The sequence below is a fragment of the Erithacus rubecula genome (genome assembly GCF_903797595.1).
Source record: "Erithacus rubecula genome assembly, chromosome: 8".
Lineage (NCBI taxonomy): Eukaryota > Metazoa > Chordata > Aves > Passeriformes > Muscicapidae > Erithacus > Erithacus rubecula.
In genome coordinates this window covers 12,218,624-12,238,564 of record NC_136659.1, presented here as the reverse complement: position 1 = coordinate 12,238,564, position 19,941 = coordinate 12,218,624, and the positions used below count along the sequence as shown (strand labels likewise).

At 40.3% G+C, this 19,941-nt stretch overlaps 2 protein-coding genes across 5 annotated transcripts in view; one reads left to right on the top strand and one right to left on the bottom strand.

Moving 5' to 3' along the window:
• ADAM23 (ADAM metallopeptidase domain 23) overlaps nucleotides 1-7,632 on the top strand; it is a 70,138-nt gene extending 62,506 nt beyond the window's left edge. For 2 of the 4 annotated variants that reach the window (XM_079311480.1, XM_079311476.1), the window contains 2 exons: nucleotides 469-523; nucleotides 4,397-7,632. In XM_079311480.1, the coding sequence (XP_079167606.1) occupies nucleotides 469-488 (20 nt within the window). In that variant the 3' untranslated portion in view covers nucleotides 489-523; nucleotides 4,397-7,632. The remainder of the gene's footprint in view (nucleotides 1-468; nucleotides 524-4,396) is intronic. The other 2 variants (XM_079311478.1, XM_079311477.1) reach the window with 1 other exon arrangement.
• The window catches only part of DYTN (dystrotelin), a 43,011-nt gene continuing 24,669 nt past the window's right edge, over nucleotides 1,600-19,941 (bottom strand). Inside the window, exon 16 of the mRNA XM_079311491.1 lies at nucleotides 1,600-2,559. The gene's annotated coding sequence lies outside the window, so the exon portion shown is untranslated. The remainder of the gene's footprint in view (nucleotides 2,560-19,941) is intronic.

The following is a 19,941-nucleotide window of genomic DNA, read 5'->3' as shown; positions in this document are numbered from 1 at the left end:
AACAATACAGGATGTAATTGATTATTTCTTCTTTGTGTTTGACACCTCTCAAACTGCTCTCACAAGTGGTCAGCTTTGCACCCTGGTGTCATTTGTTTGCCCAAAGCGAGATGCTCGTTATCCCTATAGAATAATGGAAATGCCTCCTGAAGCTCTTACTCTCATACAACAGTTTATTCTGTAGCAGAACCTCAAATACACTGGCCTGGCCTAGCTCACAGCTTGAAGTGCATGTTTCTTCTGGGGGCCAGGGGGGAACAGAAGAGGCTTTTCGGCTTGTACACCAAGAGGGTGAGCAGTTGTAAACCCCCAATACTTGGCTTCAGATAGATCTGGAGGGACAGATGAGGATAATAAAGGGATTTTAACTTTTCCTTTTTTTAAGCAAGTGATATATTTAGTCTCTGCAACTATGAGAGAAGGTAGCTAATGCTTTACAAACTGGGAGATGTGATTTCTGTTTCACAGGTTATCAGATGTTCATATGAACATACGGTACTGTGGTGTCAAGTCCATATCAAACGTAAGCTGCAACTAAGCAAACTTTGTTCATGAACTGAGGTGTGGGGGGTGGGGGTTGGAGGGGAAGTGTAAAAGAAGGCTTGGTGCAAGTTCAGAGAAACAAAGTAAAAACAGCTCAACTACCAACTTCCCATTTCAAAAATTAATCCAAGGTTAATGTTCAATCAAGTTAATGTGTGGACAGAATAGGAAAGAAAATGTTAACTGACAATTTTACAGAATATAGAATCTCATTAGCCATTTCAGGTGGCTTAAAGGCTGTGGGTAGGAACCTTGCCACAAAGCAGATTTTACTCAGTTGAGTCTTGCATAGTACTTTTAAATCTGTTGGTGTTTAGACATCAGTAAAAACTTGATTTTGGTGCAGTAAGTCTTTGCAAGGTTTCAGAATACAGTGGTTAAATACAGGAAGGACATTTTTACCATTAGAGAAGTTTAGAGGTCTACACTTTTTTTCTATCATATATTCACTCACTTCTGCTAAACTACTGCAATAATAGAAGTTAATTAATGCTTTTGTTACTGACTTTAACAGAAATTTTGGTAATAAAACACTGCAAAGAGGTAATACTAGTAAGAGTGATGTGAAAATGCACATGAGAAGCTGCTGCTTGTTATATCAGAATACAAAAGTGGCACATAGAGAATTGATTGTAGGAACAATTCTATTTCTAGCAATTGTTCTTAGCGAAGAGCTGCAACGTTTTCTGTTTTGTTAATAGAAGATTAATGGAGGAACCGAAGACATACCCAGCTCTAAAAGATGCTGAGGTTGAACTGGTTTGTGTGGTTGCATTTAGACCCTAAAGGTTTCCACAAGTTAAAACAGTGGAATGATGGTGGCAGTTTCATGAGGAAGGAGGTTTTGGTCCCTTACCAGCATTTCCATCAAGCATGAATTGTAGACCAAAATCCAGTCATCACTGCACAAACAGCAGCTAGAATCAAACATGAGGTATTTTCTCTTTTTTCTACCCAAACTACTGGAATAAATGGGAGGACAGTGTCTTATTTTAAGTTGCTTTTTTTAGTCCCTCATTTTGTTAATTTTAATCAGTTTTGTAGCAAAAGTTAATTAAAGCTCTTCTTCAGCATTTGAACCATGCTTTAGGAATGCCTATGAAAACATTAGCTAGTTGAGTGGTCAAAATACTGGGTTTGCATAAAATCTGTAAATTCTTCAATAAAGCTCTTTGTACTTACATGATCACACACAGGGGCACACATTTGCAGGTAATATACTCCATAACCACATTCCTAATTAGTTGCACAAAAGAATGCAGCAGATTGCAGAAAAGCATTTCTTGAATACATCCAGCCCTTTTTGAAGTCAGTTTTTCTTTTCTGAATTTTTTTTTTTTTTTTTTTGTAAACATGACCATGTTAGCCAGTGATGTGCTGTACCATGGAGTGCTTTTTTGATTAAAAATAGCCAATGCTTTTCCTTTTGTTAGAGACCCTTTTTCTGGTTAGATTACAGACAGAAAGGCTGACCCTCATTATTTAAAGAGGCATTTAGTAACTTTAAATACAAAGAAGAAGTTGATGTTCCAAGTTCCTCCACATAAACCAACAAAGGACTAGGAAGCAGCATTATTCTCCTGTGTGTCCTTCCATAGAGGACACTTCTGCCCCTTTGCCATTTAACTGATGCATAACAGAAGGAACTTTGTACTGCTATAAGTGGTGGAAATATCCAGAACCTGCTACTCACCTACTCTCCTTTATTTTAATTTTCTTGGGGAAGAGGAAGACTTGTTCTATTTGCCAATTTAAGTTAGACTACTAATTGTCTTCATTTTAGTATTATAATGATTAGCAATTCAGGATGAAGGTAATCAGAATAGAATTTCTATTCCTGCAGGGTAACACCTCCCTGCCCACCTCTGAAGTGCTACAATGGCAGCTCTTGTTAAAGCTTTGCATGTGTGTACTGTTTCCTTTTTGACACTGTACCTCATGTTCTGTATTTCAGGCTCTTATTTTAGTTCTTCACATGTTTTTTTTTCTCTCATACAACATTGTTAGCAGAATATCCTAAATGAAGAAAGGCAGTGATTTGGTCACTATCTTGTTCCTCAAAGGCTGTATTTCTGCTGAATAAAACTAGGAAATAAATATATGGTTTGGATAGAATGCATGATGAGGTTTGTACTGGAACACTACACCAGTAAAAATCAGGTTAGAAAACAGCAGATAAGATAAAAGTCAAAAGAGTTTTGCTAGATTGTACTGTGAAGCTAGCATAGCATCTGTCTTCTGTACCATGTTCTAAGACTTTATAAAGTCCATTTCTTTAATTAAAGTAAGCTCAGATAACACTGTAATTCCCTAAGGACTTGTCCTCTTCAAGCAAACAGGAATATGGTACTTCCCATATAGTAGAAAGACAAGTTATGTCACCTAGATTTTTTCATCTGCATTGTTGATTTAAAAGGACTGATTAGTTGTTTATCAGTAGTACTTGAATTCAAGGATGCTCAACAGTATTTAAAAGAAGGTGGGGGGCAAGAGAAACGGACATGTCCTTTTCCCATTGAAACTGGCAGGACAATCAGATGCACAGCAGCCTTTAACTCACATTTAACCAAGTTTTGTAATATTCACAATTCCTATCTGGCAGTTTTGCAAGTTAGCCTGAAACTTAATTTCCTCATCTCAAATTTACCTCTCATTTAGAGGACTAGGAATTGAAATAGTGAGGTAATGTCAGCCTCATTCCAAAGGAGCATTAGTACAGTAATGCTAGAGGGGAAAAGACTGAAAGATGAATATAGTAATCTTCTTTAAGAAACTAGCAATTCTTAAGCATTCATCTTGCACAAATCCAATCACAGGCATCCATGGGAAAAAAAACAAAATCAAGGATGCCCAAGAATTACCAGCCTCTGGAAGTTCTCTGACAAAGAAGTAGCCTTTGCATTAGACTCAAACCATCAGTTAAACCTTATGTACAGAATAAATATTGTAGCAGTGGTAGTGGTTAGCAGGGCTGCAGAAGATTGAAAATCCAGGGGTCGATCTGTAGCTTTAGGGAATATATTAATTCCTATTCTGTATTTTTTGCATGTTGGTTTGGTGGTGGTAGTGGTGTGTATGCCCAATGGTAAAACTAAATGCATGAGCCCCTTGCTTGATGCCCCACATAAAGCCAGATACTGGGGAGGTTGCACCCAACTTTTGTTGTTGCTTCCTAATGTCTTGCTGTGTGACATAGGACATCAACATCGCAGGAGATTGGATGTCACCAGCTTGCTGCCCACTGTTAACATTCAGTTCTAATCACACAACTGACAAAGCTGTCCAGTCTCCTTCGAATGCAGTGTCTCAGCTGTCTTTTGTACCTTAACCAAGATTCACAACACTTTGGTCAATAGTGTGGTAAGAGCTCACAAAGGCACACACACTTCTGTCACACTGAATTACATAAACTAAATCCTGGTGTAGCCAGAGCTAGGCACTTGCTCTGAGAACTCAAGGCTCTGGGGGCTGAAGTGTTGCCATTCCTGGCATTTGTGACTCATTCTCTTTAGGTAAACATGTGCATTCCTGGCCTAGTGCACACATGTGGTACTGGGAGTTGAAAAGTTCTATAAATTTAGAGTACCACTTGAAGTACTACAGAAATAATTGATTTCTCTATGCCAGCATGATCTTTAAACTGCATAAGGAAAACCAGTACTTGATATCATGCTATAGAAAGCATGCAACCAAATTCCTTAAATAGTTACCCCTTGAAAAAGTTACTGGTTAAACTGTGTGTCAGTGTGAGCCTTTTACTTTACTATGACCTTAGCCATGGCTTTGTTCCTGTTATATCTAAGTAATGTCTTGCATTTTTCTTTTTCCATCTCCTTTTGATGCAACCTGGAAGAAATGTCAAAAAACGAAGGTTCGATCCAACTCAACAAGGCCCTATCTGAAGAAATGCCATTCAAAAAGCTGCATCTTGCACTACTGGATTTTGGGTATGATGTCTTTGCTGTAGCTACACAGGAACTAAATCAGTACAGAAGAACATGGGAACAGAAACTATAAACACAATGTTGGGATTTGAGTTGGTAGAACACCGTCCTTTTTGGAGATAAGTTGGAAATACTTCCTCTGTTCACCTTCCTATTGTTAACATTAACTGACAAGTGGTACAAGCAAACTGCTTCAAAAATCAGGTGTTTTTTTCCCCTTTCTCAAATTAAGAAGGACACACACAGACCAAGTGCAATAAGAGAACTGTTCCAAAATAATGGAATTGCAAAAGATTCTTTCCCAGCCTGCTGGCACTCTAACTTCACTTGAGTTCGCATGACTTCTTTTTTCTTATCAAACTCCAGTGGCATGAGGAGCTAATTTTGAAAGGGTAACCTGCATGGCTCACATACAAACAACCAAGTTAGCAAGCTGACCCCAAGCAGAATCTGCAGCCCAATAAATACAAACCACTGGGAAGCCAGTGCCAGGCATCAATAGCTTTTCCAGCCACGCAGTGCATTCTGCTGCTGGACTTGAGGGTTCCCTGCTCCATGAGCTCCCTTGTCCACCTTGGACAGGAGCCTCTTGGGTATGGAAGGATGGATGGAATTCTTCCAAGGAGGAAAAAGTGTAAATATGGAAATAAGATTTTGATGTATCATTTTCACAGATTATATATAAATATATATATGAGAGAAAGAATTTCCATATGAAAAGGTTCTATTCTTTATGTAAATCTATTTTTGATGTTGGGTTTGGTTTTGGGTTTTTTGCCTCCCCTTTTTTTTTTCTGTAGCATGTTGTATAGCAGATGTTCTGGGCTTGCTCAAAAAAGGGCAGATAACAGCATGCAGATGCAGGGAGTTCTGACACCAAACAGATGTGATCTAAAGTTTGTATGCTTGAAACCAAAAACAATTAAAATGTATAAATGCATATCTATGTACTGACTATAAGTCTGAATTAATTTTTTTTGGCTGTTATACAGACTTTTCCATTATATAAGTAACACACTCTCAAACTAATCACAGAAGTGCCAAGCTCTTTTTTTTTTTTTTTTTTTAATTTTTAAGAAAAACTACTTTTGTTCCCTGCCTAGATCCTGTAAAATAAACACTTAAATGAGCCTTAAAATACTCAAAAGATGTTAATTCTTGGAATGAGTTATTCTTGTCTTGCCTTCTGCCCATCCACTTGAAACAACTTGCAAAGGTGACTGACCTTTTTAACTCACTCCCTGTATCTCTTGGATGCATGTCACTTTTCAAAGTTTAATGCAAGATTAGTACTTTGACCCATGGCTACTGATAGCCAGTTACCACCATCACAATATGTGCAAAATCCCAGGCAATTTCACATGTGTTGTCATTACTTTTAGAGACACTTTCTGTACAAACACATATTTTGACAGGGTAGTCCTGGCCAGCAGTCCTGTGTCCCTAGGAACCAGGCTCACCTGGCTACAGCTGCCTTGAGAAGGGTTTGTGAAGAGGTCTAGTTCAGAGCTCCCTTAAAGTACAGAGCTGGACAGTCTGGCTCATCCTTTTAATCTTGATTTACATAATTTGGTAGGTGAAGTAATTGAAAGTTTAAATTGCTGTGTCTGATAATCAGAATTAAAAGACTTTCGTAACTTTGGATCTAATTTAAAAGTTGGTAGTTTAGTAACAAGAGAAGCCCAGTTACTACTACTTCCTGCATCTTTGTTCAGAGGAAATACATTTCTCAAGTTAGCTTTAAGAGCCAAAACATATTAAAAAAATGCTGCAGACATTTTCCTGTGAGTTAGAAAAATCTCATTTCAGTTATTTTTCTTATTGTGATAATGTTCAATTCAATAGTCTCAAACTATTGGTTTTGATTCACAGTTGTTATTAAATATTTTCAATCAGCTTTAACAATCACATTTACACTTACTACATTATAAGTTAAAGGTGCTGCACACAGGTAGTTGACATTAATAGAAATTATAAACCTTATTCTGAAAAAATTCTGCTTGGCTTTAAGCAGAATTAAATTAGTGGCATTTCTCTGATGACAAACCAAAAATACTTGCAACTATATTATGGTTCTCTAAAAATGCTTTGATTGGGAACACAATGTCTAGCCTTTTTCAGGTTTTGCTTCCAAAGCAAGCATAACCCACAACAGAAACACCAGTGGTATCAAAAATTACAATAAGTACAGTCAACTGGATACACATAAACTACCTGTGTAATAAACCTTGGAGAAGCATTTCACAAACAACATTGTTAGTGTGTGATGTGATGTTTTAAATCAGACCACAGTGGTCCCCAACTATTATGTATATATGTTCAGTGCTGGAGTAATTTTTTATTTACACCAGCAGTTTCATAGCAATTAGGATTTCTTGACTGAATTTATGCTCCAGTCCTCAGCCATTGTGTGTATAGGAAGAACACACTTTGCCCTGTGTGTACACAAGTGAGAACACAGCTCAGAGTAGGTACAGGCTGAAGTGCTTCCTGTGCTGGTAGACAGCTAAAAAACTGGATTTGATAGTGTTGATTCTGTACAATCCCCTCGCTGTGCTTTGGGAAGTGCATCTCCATTTAGCAGTAACTTGTTCATCGCAAAGCCTCACCAAAAGAAGACCAGGTTGACTCTGCCTCCATTTCATCCACTCTGCATTTGCTCCATTATTTACCTATTCAGCTGGACAAGAAGCTGTGATGACTGTATAGCTCATTTCAGTCTGCTACATGTTCTCACTGATTTGATCTGATACTTCTGAAAGAGAAATCTGCCAGGCAAATTAACAGCTGTATAGGTGCATGTTCAAGAAACAGATTACTTAAGGCTGGAGTCTAACCAATTTTTCTTTACTATGCAAAGATGGGTATTGCACAAACAGATGAGACAAATGCCATAGAATACTTGAAGTTATGTTTTAAGCCTGATCAGTCATGTTTTATATTCATTACTGCTTTCACTGTTACTCTTCCTTTTAAAAATTATTTGTAATTTTTTTTAAGTGCACAACTTGATGTTGTTATAAATCAAGTTTTTGTTTGAAGTTAATACTCATTCATATCCTGTTGGCTGCTAATGAATGGAAATTCAATAGTCCTTGTTCTGCATCTTAGCAAGATGAGTATTAAAAATGTCATGAACATGGAATGGAGTAGTTTTTAATTTTCAACCTTTTTTTCCTTATTATTTATTCTCTCAGTTTAATTTAATTTCTGTGTTCAAGGAATCATCACCTTTGTAGTGGTGGAAATTGAACAGAGTTTTCTTTTATGAAGGATCTCAAACTGTGTCAAATCTGTCAGTGAGGCTCTGTGCGTGGGAGGACGTTGCACGCAGCCGTTCCGCCGTGCATGGAGCCAGCGCCTCGGCACCCGGGATGGGCCCAGCCTGCTTCAGTCCCAGCTGCTGGCTACACTGAGTTCACTGAGACCTGGAGGCTTTCCTTATAGTTGAAAGAAGCCTCTTCCAGCTTAACAATCTGAATTATATAATTACAAGAAGTCCAAAATAAGGCCCTTGAAGTATTCTTTAAATAATTACATCATAACAACCAGATACTCTGGCCATCATTTTAACAGAATACTGAATAAAATTCCATTTCCCTTTCTTTTTTTTGCCAGATTAACTCTAGTGAAGCCATCCTGGGAAAATTAAATGGATGCATGTCCCAGTTACCAGATAACTACTGATACTGTTTTGCTTTCTCCAGCTCCAGACAGGAAAACAAAATACACTTTAGTGTTAGTATCTCCTAAGGTTCTTTATAAAAGCATGTTTCTCATTTAAAACAATAGAGTGAGGGAACACTCTCATCAATGGATCCATTATTATCCACTTCTATTTCCTGTAATTTGAATATAGGATTTATCTATAAACTCAATATAAGAATGCAACACTTTGGCTAAAATAAGAATAGACAGTCATTCCTTAAAACAAGTGTTATCTTACACAGCATATGAATAAAAAAGAGACAGGTGCACACTTGCTTTTGATTTTACAAGAAAAAATTCTTAGAATTCTTTTTCAAAACTTAATTCCAGCACAAAACACTGAAGAGTGATCTTGCTGGGGCACTTACTGTAGTGAATAAAACCAACACAAAACCAAGCCACTTTGTACAAACCCAAAACCACTTCTTTTGTTCTAAATGCACTTCCTATAGATTCCTACCTACAAGAGCAGAAAAGTTAATTTAACAAGAATCATCCATCAGTCATATCACAGAGACTGATAAAGTGCCCACCAAAAGCTTAAATTAGAAAAAGTAACTAATAATTTTAGTTGAAGAGATGCTCAAACCAGTATGATTGAAATCAAAAGTTCACAAAAAGATCATCTTAAAGCTACACATACTGTACTTCAGTTCAGTGATTTATTGTTCACAACTCAGCAATGACATTGTTGTAGGTTTGTGGAATAAGTTATTTAGTGGGAACAGGTAACCCATGAGGGAACACAACCCCTACCTAAGTACAAGGACTCCACATCAGACCAGCATCACCAGCCACAATGTGTTATTTCTGAAGAACCACAAACTGCTGTGGCAGTGTAATTCTGAATGCTCTAATTTGTAGAAAACCCATAATCAAGTGTCAGTTGGTTTTTTCCTAATTAAAATTTTCCTCTAAAAAATATTGGTTTTGTAATAAGTCATAGGATAGCCCTCATCTTTATCACTAACACTGTAACAGGCCATGCTTTAGTGTGGCACTTTCTGAACCAGTATGAGAATTTCCCCCTTCAAAGCTGGTAACTCAAAGCATGAAGGAACTTCAATGCATTTTGCACGGTCCAAGGCCAGCTGTCAGACTTCATAAGCACAACACTCTGCTACTGTATATCATACATTCACAGATTTCCTCAGCCATCAGCCCAGCTACTGAAGGCTTTGAATTTGTATTGGAGACTGAAGCAATGTTTGCATCTGCACTACACAGAGAAGTTGAGAGAAAGGCTGGTTATTGCAGCTGTATTTTAACTGGTGACAAAGGCACGAGCATGACACACTCCTTACATGACACACTGGTAACATGCTCTGGGTTGTAACATCAGTTTTGCCTCTTGTGTAGAAGCAAAATGTCGCCACACATGACATCTGCTGCTTCACTGCAGCCTAACCTGGATACTGTCCAGCCAAAAACAAGCACAGGCAAACTACTTTTGACTGGTTTCCTATCTCCAGCTGAGACGATGATGATCAGTTTATTCCCATGAATGAAAAATGTCTAAATATCTCAAACCTAATGCTATTTGCATAAACCTTATGAGAAATTTTTAAATGGTAGCTTCATGACAGCTGTACTAAACTTATTTCCATAAAAATTGCAGGAAACACAGGCTAACAACTCCTCCCAGTTTCCCCACTTGACTGCTTTGAAAGTGTTTTATGCATAATGGAAACAAGAATCAATATCCTTATCCATGTTGCCCTCACACTTTACATCCAAGATAAAAATATATTGCCTTGAAATAGAAAAATCTTATTATGACCTTATTATTTCACTGGAGTTTTTGATAGACTGGATCTTTGGACTATTGAGGTTTTAATTATTTACTATCTACCCACTCTTTAGAGGGGATCCCTCAACATACATGTCACTCAGCATGATGTGGATTCACAGCACAGTACATAAAAGCTTTATTGTTCCAAGAAAGGAGTTTTTAGTATTGCAGAAAATGGAACAGATCTGTCCCTAATGTCTAATCCAGGTAATGGGGCACCTGGGTGCCTTTAGGAACTTCAGCACAACCAAACAATTGACAGTACTTGTAAGAGCAGAGTTACTTGCTTAGAGAAACAATCCCTCCTTCCCCTCCCAGCTGGTTACTGCCCTGCAGGCCAGTGGAGATGGAAGTTTCTGTACCTGAGGATTACTGAAGAAAATGGCAGCAGCAGCACCAACTGATGCTCCTTGTGAACCTGCAGCTTTGACAGTGTCCTAAGGACCCTTGGTGGGAGTTGTGCTGACAGGCAGCTTGTGCTGTCAAGCTGAAGGAAGTGCCCAGACCCTACCAGCACAACACACCCCTCTTTTCCCGTGGTCAGTGGTCTGAGCTGTGTGACAGCAGCACTGGGGATACCTAGAGCTCCACCTATCTATAGCAAAGCCTGACTTTCAGCTTTAATGCAGTCACACAAAGATGCTTCCACTCATCTCTTCAGCTTATGTAAACAGTGATGTTTATCTCCCTAACAAGGGCCTTTTGCCAAAACATTTATAGCATCTATAACATTTATCGTCTGGTTTGTTCCAAAACACACCAATACCTGTATAATAAGAGAACAAATGTATAGAACTTGCAGTAACAGTGTTCATGGTTTTATTAAGCAATCTCAATCTGTTCTTTCAAAGAGAAGGCTCAAGTTACTTTTGAATGTAAGTACAAGAACAATTGCCTATACCTCCATACTCCATTCATGTATTTACATTGGGATTTGACATATTCTGACCATCCATTTCCTCCCCAGACTTTTTGCCTTGTCAACACACCCCACTCTGGGGGTGGCACAACAATCAGCTCAGATGGAGGCAAAGTGCACAAGCAAGCCTTCTTCCTTTGGAGTCAGTCACTTCTCCTCTGTTTCCTTTCAGGCACTGAACTCTATATTGCTATTTCAAGATATGCTCCATTATGAAGTTACTCTTACAGATAATGTTAACAGTAACAGTTTACAGGCAATGAATGCTTGACCAGGATTTCTGTGCAATGAGAAAGCAGTTCCAATAAACTGAACTATTTTAGTGCCCTCCAGCTTTCACTGAAAAGCTTTAGAAAATTAAAGATTTTTGTTTCTACTTTTGTAATGAGGAGGTCCTGAACACAAGACTGAAAATTGCCTCATTTGCAGAAAGAGAGAAACAATTCCCTTACATTACAAAATCTTGTCTATGTGCTGTTGGATCAGAGGGCTGGGCAGGTAGGTAAAAAAATCAGGTCCCATTACATCTTTGCTTCAGTTTTCCTTTCTCTGATTTGGTTGGGCATTTTTCACTTCAAACACAAGATCTCTAGGACAGGAACTATTGTACTTAAAGGTGACCTTTGGCACTTAGGCCAGGGAGCACTAGATTTAGGTAGACCTGGTTTGCTGATAAGTTTGAGACAACCCCCTCTCCCCAGGTATTAAAAAAACCCCATAATCTTCATGAAATATGCAGCTTTTTAGCTGTGCCTAATCAGTAATGGGATAGAAAAGAAAAGACATTGTTAAATCAAACTACAGTAATTTCAGAAATTCAAAATTAAATTCACTACATAGAAACCCACTTTGTATCACCTTTGTAGCCTTTGAGAATAGGTTTCAAAGGGTGCATTTGTGAAATAAAAATGGGAGTTTCAAAGGCTGAGTGGCCAGACCTATTAAAAATAAGTAAAATATATACTCAATATACAGTATTTTTTAAAGAACAAAAAACCTTCAATGGCTTATTTGCCTCTATCACATGGTTCCTTACTGATAATGTACAGGTTTTGCTCATCTAAATATTCTAAATGACAGAGATTGTACTATTTCATTCAGGAAAATCATTCAAGAAGGCAGATTTCTTTGTCAATAAATCATTTATGACAGATCTTGCACATTAAAAAAACCCCAACTTTCTCCTCTGACAACAACAGTAGTGTACGTACAAGGCTTCACATCTGTGGTTTGAAGAGTTGCAAGTACTTCATAAGTGCCAAAGCCCCCCAGCAGGAACTAGTAGCAGAACACAGAGCAAAGCAGATAGTCCAGCAAACAGTCTGAGAATGAGCAGGCAACCAAGGAGAGACAAGGATCCCAAAATTCCCTTTCACACAAAGCAGAATATCCATCCATCTCATTACAGAATCTCCTGTGACCTATTTCTTGGCCCTAAATAGTTTGCTTCCCCCACCCCTCCAATTTCTTCTGGAGGACTATTTTCCCCCAAACAGCTTTGAGTGGGAATGTGCAGGCTCCTGGCACGGGGTCGTGGCTGCCAGGGGAGTGTCTGTGCTGGGGGATGATGTGACAGTGGCAGGGCTGGCACCCTTCCTTGCTGGCCTACTGGCATGACCCAGGAGCTGCCCTGAGGCAAGCATGCTCAAACATCCTTTTCTGCCAAGAGCTGTGAGAAAGAAACACCCTCAGAAAAAAAAAAAAAAAAAGGTAGGAGACTCCACCCTGCAGTCCTGCTCAGCTTCAGGAAAGAGCACACTGTGAAAGTGCTTGTCTTTCCCAGAAAATCTGGCTGTAACTCCCTGGGAGAAACTGATCCCATAACAGCCTTGCTTTTTTACATGTTAGTGGCAGTTTTATGAAAACATGTTTCACTGAACTGCTCTTCTGTGACATACCCAGGGTGACTCTCCTGTCTGCCTGGAGTGCTGAAGGTGAGAAGGGTTTCTCCACTGTCTGTGGGAACAGGAGGAAACAGGAGAGCTGAGTCAGGAAGAACCAGTGACGATTCTGGAACATGTTGGAATCAGTCCAGCACTCAAATGGCAATGAATCCCTTAATTAAGAAGCTAATAGTTGTCTGAATATAAATATCCAGAACGCATTAAAATGAATCAAAAGCTCTCTAACTGAATGGTTAATGTGAGACAACTTGCCCAAAAGACATGAACAGTTAACTTTTAATGAACTATACTATCAGCATAAACCCAAAAAAGAACAAACAAAACAAACAAAAAAAATCCCAACAAAACAACACAAAAACACAACTTGACATCAAAAGCTTCAAAAGTTTAAAAAAACAGGTTTAGACACTCAAAGCTTTCTCCATATCATTTTGAGAATTAATAAAATATAGCTGCAGACTTTAAATCAAGTCTTTAATTTCATTCCCAGGAAGCTCTTAGGTATGTTTGTCAGGGAGCCAATTTTAAGGACAGCATTCTTCTGCTCAAAAGAGAATTGGAAAAGCTAAAAATGGTAATAAGATTGCACACTCTGCCTTTATGGAATTTGAGGAAAAATCAAGCTTCTTCCAGGTATTTAAAGCTAACAGACCTTTGGGTTTCCCCCACTCACCAGTTTTGCTTTTGATTTCACTTAGCCAAGTTTGACACAAGGCTGGGATAATTTGGTACCCAATTCCACAAAATGCAAACTTTCAGCTAAGAATATGTCTGTAAATATTTTTTTTTTTTTATAGTAAGCCTAAAACATGTGTCTTTCATTGTGAGGGACATTTTTAAAAGCTTAATACTGCATTCAGATGTTGCTGCTTATGGAAGTAACAGCAAGCTGTGCATCCCCATCACACACTGCTGTCTCTCAGTCTCAGTGCTGAAACTCTTCTAATGTGTAAATGCTTACTTAGCCCAAGCAACCATAAGCCACTGCCTATTAACTTAAATGTTAACTTTAAACCACATCAAAAGGTTTGCTGAAAGCAAATGCAGGAAGGAAGCAACTCTGTATATAATTATTTACACCTTTGCTCTATTCAAAATGCAAATACCAGTGATCTGGCCTCCTGCTTTTCTTACTTATCTCTTATTCCTTTATCCTGATCGTTTAACCTTTTGCTTTATTTTTATATTTTTCTGGTAGAAATCGCAACCTCTATCTCATGTATGAGCAAATAATCAACTTTTCCTGATAAAAATATCCTTCTGCAAATGACTCTGGATATGACCTACAGCTCATGTGAATTAAATTCATAAGATATGGAGACCCATAAAAGACATGAAGACATGAGCACTGGCTGCCAGGGGAATATATTATGTGCTGCAAGGAAAGAAAGATTATTGATAGCTTAAGAAGGGCACAGAAAGCTTTACTGAGTGTGTGTGTGAAACAGAATGAGATGGCCAATCCTGCTCTGTTTCTTCTCCACTAGGAGGCTGAGGTGATCAATCTTATTATCAAAAACCTCTTTCCCAGAAAGAAACATAAGTGCTCAGGTTCAGAGTGAGCAGAATGTAGTAGGCTCAGGAAGTGTTTGTGAAGCCAATATTTTATCAGTAGCAGTATTTCCCTTGAGCAGCAACTCTCATTTCTGTGAGAGCCCCTGGTTCAATTCCCTGGGGTATGTCAGGATTCTGAGTGCAATGAAACCAATGTTGTTCTCGATCCAAAGCCAGATAAAGTGCACCCCAGAAGAGGACTCAAACTCTCTTTTTAACAACGAATCCACAAAGGTTTCAGGTTGACAGAAATTTATCAAGTCACAAGAAACATTTTATCATTTCCTTTCCATTTCACTCTGCCCTTCACAACATGGGGCACAATCCTTAGAGCAACACCCCACAGATACAAAAACAGCAGCAAAACCCACTTCTGTGGTGGTTTGGTCTTGTCCTGCACTGGCCCCTGCAGCCAGGCCAGCCATGAACAAAAGCAGCCCCAGAGCCTTCATTCAGGAACTGCCTTCAGGTTCCATCACAGCACTCTGGTCTTACCTGAACACTTTCCTTCTCTCCTTTGCGTGGTTCAGCCCCCAAATACAGAGGCAAAGAGAAGCACACTGGCTACTCACTTGCCATATTGCACATGGGTCCAGAATCAGGTACAGAGCAGACTTTAAAAATGAATAAATAAAACCCAAAGCTGATTCTTAAGGATCATTTCAGCCCTAGAACCCCAGAGAAGGAAGTTTACTGGAATAGCCTGTATTCAATAGCACAGAGAAGAAATATGTCAGGTCCTGCATATGAGGGGTTTCTCCCATCACATCACAAGGGCCCCTTGCAAGGTATTACACACCAGGTCATCCCGAAGTCTGTTTCAGCTGCTGGTGATCACTGGAACATCTGCAAGCTGGCCCAAGTCCTACAGTATAGCTATTTATAAGGGTTCTAGCCAGTATCCTCTCATCCCCTATAAGTTTCTTGCAGTTTTATTAAACAGTAGCATTCCCTACAGAAGATACACTTTCACAGGGATTGCCTATTGAAGAGATAAAGCATCAGAAGAAAAACAGTATTTATTTCATAGGCATGTCACAAGATCAAGGGTTTGGAAAGGAAGTAGCTTCTCCATTTACATGGACTGGATGCAAGGAAAGAATGCAAACTATAAAGGTATTGATGAACATCAGAGGAACCTGTCTCAAGCCAACTCTCCAGCTGATGTGAACCAGGGTGGCCCCATTGACTTCAGCTAAGATAAGCCTTATGCTACTGAAGCACAGTTGCTTTCTGGAGAAGGGAGTGATTCCATGTGCAGGGATAAAAGGGAGGTGCCAGCAAAAGCCTTGGAAAAACAAATAGTTTGCTGCCCAGCTGGAATGGACTGGTGCAGCCACACTGGCTTTGGCAAGGTGCTACATGATTTGGCCTATAAACTACAGAGTGAGGAAAAAAGAATGGTCTCACCTGCCTATTGCTTCAAATAGCCAGTGTTAAGCAGGTTGTGCCCAACAGTGGTTATCAGCATGGTCACAGAGCCCCAGCTCTTTGGGCAGTATGTTTTCTGTGCACAAGGGGATCACAGCAGGCACAGTGCAGAGTTGTGCTCAGGCTTTTCTCCCCATGCTGCAGCTAACAGGAGACAGCCTTTTCATCAATGCTTTCCTTTCACTTCCCTACTAGCTTAACTCATTTCTCCAATACATAGAGGTTTTTCAGCTGTTACAGAGAATCACAATCCAGCTGAGAACCTCACAGAGAGAAAATGCAACTATAGTAGATCACATTACTGTTCTTGGGAGGGAAAATGTAACCAGACTACCACCCTCCTCTGGAGAATGTACAACCCTCCAAGTTAGCTCTTCTTTAGGTGAACTTCTTTAAATTGAGCTGCACTGAGCAGCTTAGCCTAGCTACTTCAACTAATGCCTTTGAGTGGAGCCCTTCTGTGGCTCTTCTCTGGGTCTCTGCTTCAACTTCCAGGAGAGCTGGACCGGCAGCATGTGGGCTGAGTGCTAGCCAGCAAACAGCTCTAGTCGAGCCACACAGACTCCTGCTTTGGGGTGGGGGGATCTGCAAACAGCCAAGCACAAAGCAAGATGCCTGAGCTCTGAGCCAGCACCGGTCATGAGCTCCAAGGCTGGACTTGCTTTCTACTCTTCCGCTTCTGCCCCCCAGGTGCAGCGCTGGTGAGAGGGGGCAAGCGGAGCTTCCAGGTCTGCTCCACTTCTACCCCGCTGCGCACCCCTGCGCCTCGGCCAGAGGCTGCCCCGGGAGGGCTGGGGTCCGCAAGCAGAGGAGGACAGGCGGGACACAGAAGCGGAGCAAGGACAGCTCCACACAGAGAAAGAGGGAGCTCCGGGTGCCCGGGGGCAGCAGCCGGACCCAGGGGGTGGGGGCTGCTCCCGAGCCCTGACGTAAAAACTAAGCGGGGCTGCCCGCTCCGGCTTCTTAAGGAGCGCGGCGGCGGCAGCGGCTCGGAGAGTCGTGCCCTGGCCGGAGGGAGAGGTAAGCGCTGAGAGCTGCGGGCGGCGCCGGGGCGGAGCGGGCGGGAGCGGAGCGGGACCGGCCGGGACCGGGAGCGGCGGCGGAGCCGGGCGGGACACCCCGGGAATGCTGTACTCGGCAGCCGCACGGCCGAGGGACTATCCCTAAGCGAGAGCTCCAAGTTAAGTGATAACAGCAAATTAACTCATTAACTTATCAATTATTATTGCAAGGCATTATCCATGACGGGAGTGGAGCACGACATTAAACTGCAAGGAGAAGCAGGGGTAGGGGGAGGGTGGGAAAAGTCACAACCATGAAGTGTAAATAGCACACACACACAAACTTTAATGTATGCACAGAAAGAGCTAAAGATTGGATGATATAGGGGAGGAATTGTATGGATGCATTCACCACATGCACAAGTAAGAGATTAATGAAATCTGGCTTTTCCTGGGCATACACTCCAGCTCTCAGCTGTCTAAAAAAATACAATCTTGAACCTTGTGCAAGGCTAACAGCACAATGCTGCCAGAGTTTGACCAGACCATAAGGACTACTGTCCTTAGTTACTGGCCCTTACTAATGCCATGTACATCATACTTTCAGGGGCACCGATTCTCATATTAATGCCCTACTGACTCCCTGCCCAGGGCTGTTCCTTCGTTGTGACAAATCCAGAACACTTGTCTTAGTCTGTTTTGTAATTTATAAAGTTTAGAATTAGTGCTGGGAAGTAGAAAATGCAAAGCAATCAGTTCCGTTTTTAATCCGTACAAATGAAATGGGCTCTGCCAAAGTCACAGAACCATCGTTTAAAAGATTTTAGTATTATTATTAGCCTCTTTTAGTAGTATTTCTTTGTTTGAACAATCTGTTGTTGTTGGGGCTCCCTGCCCACTGTCCCATGTCTGTCTACTCACCCTCATGGTCACATCTGAGACTGCTAAATTGCTTTGAAAAACAGAAACTTGATAAAATTAACTATGTCACTTGAAAAAGTCTCAGTAAACAGACATATGTGCACACTGCATGATATGTGTACATAGGTGTCTGTGCCCAGTGGAAGGGCTCTGATGCACAGACAAGAATGAAGTAGTGACTCACAGGATGTTTTTGGCTTGCTTCTGAGAAAGCAATCAAAGCCTGCCTCATGGAGTAGGGTACAGAAGAATGATGTTTCTTGGGCATCTTGGGAGCAGCAGGACAGCCCTATTACTACCACCATTGTAAGTGACGTCCACGAGGCAGAGCAGTGTGGGAAGAGCAAGATGTCCCTCTTTTGTTCCCTAAATGCAGTGTTCAGGTCCAGGGCTGCCAAGGCAGCTCTTCTCACAACACCTGAACTTGGATTAAAAAGTGACTGTAAGCAGCTGGGGAGTAAGTCTGAATACCTCAAAAATGTTCCCAGAACATGGTCAGATAGCCAGACAGGGGGCTAGGGAAGAATACCATTGCTAGGACTGAAATCTCTGAAGAGTCCTTTAGCTCTAAAATGAATACATTCCATAAAGCAGACTACTCCTCCCTGGCTTCGCACACAGGCTGTGGCTTGGCTTCTTCTCACATACAATCCCTCTGCACATCAATATCCCACCTTTGACATTTTTCTTCATATAGGAAAAGAACACTTCTTCAGGATCACCCATGGAAGAGACTTTCTACACGAAAAGCCAGTTGCTTATCTAGCTCATTAAGAGAAGCAGCTTCCCACCCACAACAACCAAACTGAAAAAGTACAAGCACGAATACTCAGCAGATTTGCACATATTAAATTGAATTTGTCCTAAATGCTGATCTCAGATGTAGCTGATTTCCACAAAAATGAAGTTCCCCATATGCCATCAGCTACACTAAAAACCACCCTGAATGCTGATATTGAACAATTTGTTCAATATCAGAAATGCTAGAAGCATGTTAGAAAATACAACAGAGAAGTATGTACTAGAAATGAAATCTGATGGAGACAACTGGGCTTTTCTATCCACAAAAGGTTATCATTCTCAGAATTTCTACCCATGCATCATAGATACTACTTAGCAAATGTCACAGTTTTGCTAGTCAATTGTTAGTGATCTGCTAAGTACATGTCTGTACTTTTTTATACACATAAATACATCTCGGCATAAGAAAGACATGGACCTGTTAGAGCAAGTCCAGAGAAGGGCCATGAAAATGATGAGGAGGTGAAGCAGGTCTCCTGAAAACACAGGCTGAGAAAGTTGGGGCATTCCAGTACTAGTTCTGGAGTAGAGCAGGCTCCAGGGTGACCTTGTTGGAGCCTTCCAGTACTTAAAGAGGGTTTATAAGAAAGATGGGGACAAGCATTTTTAGGCCTGTTGCAAGAGGACAAAGGGTGATGGCTTCAAACTGAAGGAGGATCAATTTAGATTAGGTATAAAGAAAAAAGTTTTTACAATGAGGGTGGTGAGACAGTGGAACAGGCTGTTCAAAGAGGTGGAAGATGCCCTATCCCTGAAAACAGCTAAGGTCATGTTGGACAGGACTATGAGCAATCTATGTGGTTGAAGATGTTCCTGCCAATGGCAGAAGGGTTGGACTGAAGACCTTTAAAGGTCCCTTGCAATTTGAACTGTTCCATGATTCTATATGCATGGGTACATGTTGTACAATACAGCTATGTGATGGCTTTGCTATATCCTCTTTTCAGAGCTGTTCTGTCTTTTAGCACATAAACCACTCCTGGTCAATGGATGAATCTGAAACCTGCAGTAATTAGAACTATTAAAACACATTCTCAATAAGATTTTTTTACCTGCTGTCCACTGATCCTTGTGATTCTGAAGACTATTTTAAAGGACTCATAAATTTTTGAGAAAAGCAGGACTGCCTAAAAGCTTAAATTATGTGAAAAGGAATGGATTTTTACTGAAAAATATTAGGGGTCTGTAAATCAAAAAATGCCAAAACTTTCAATATTAAGAACTTCCAGATAAGACACTTCATCATTCAGATCTGAGGATGATTAAAAAATTTTACACATGCTTCTGCTGCACTGAGCATTACAGCTCCTCTAGTATTTATATACATGCAAAAAGCATAAACAAATCTTTAAGGATCAGAGAAATAATATCTGAGTACCTTGTATATCATGTAAAGTAACAGGACTTTATTCCTGCCTCTAGG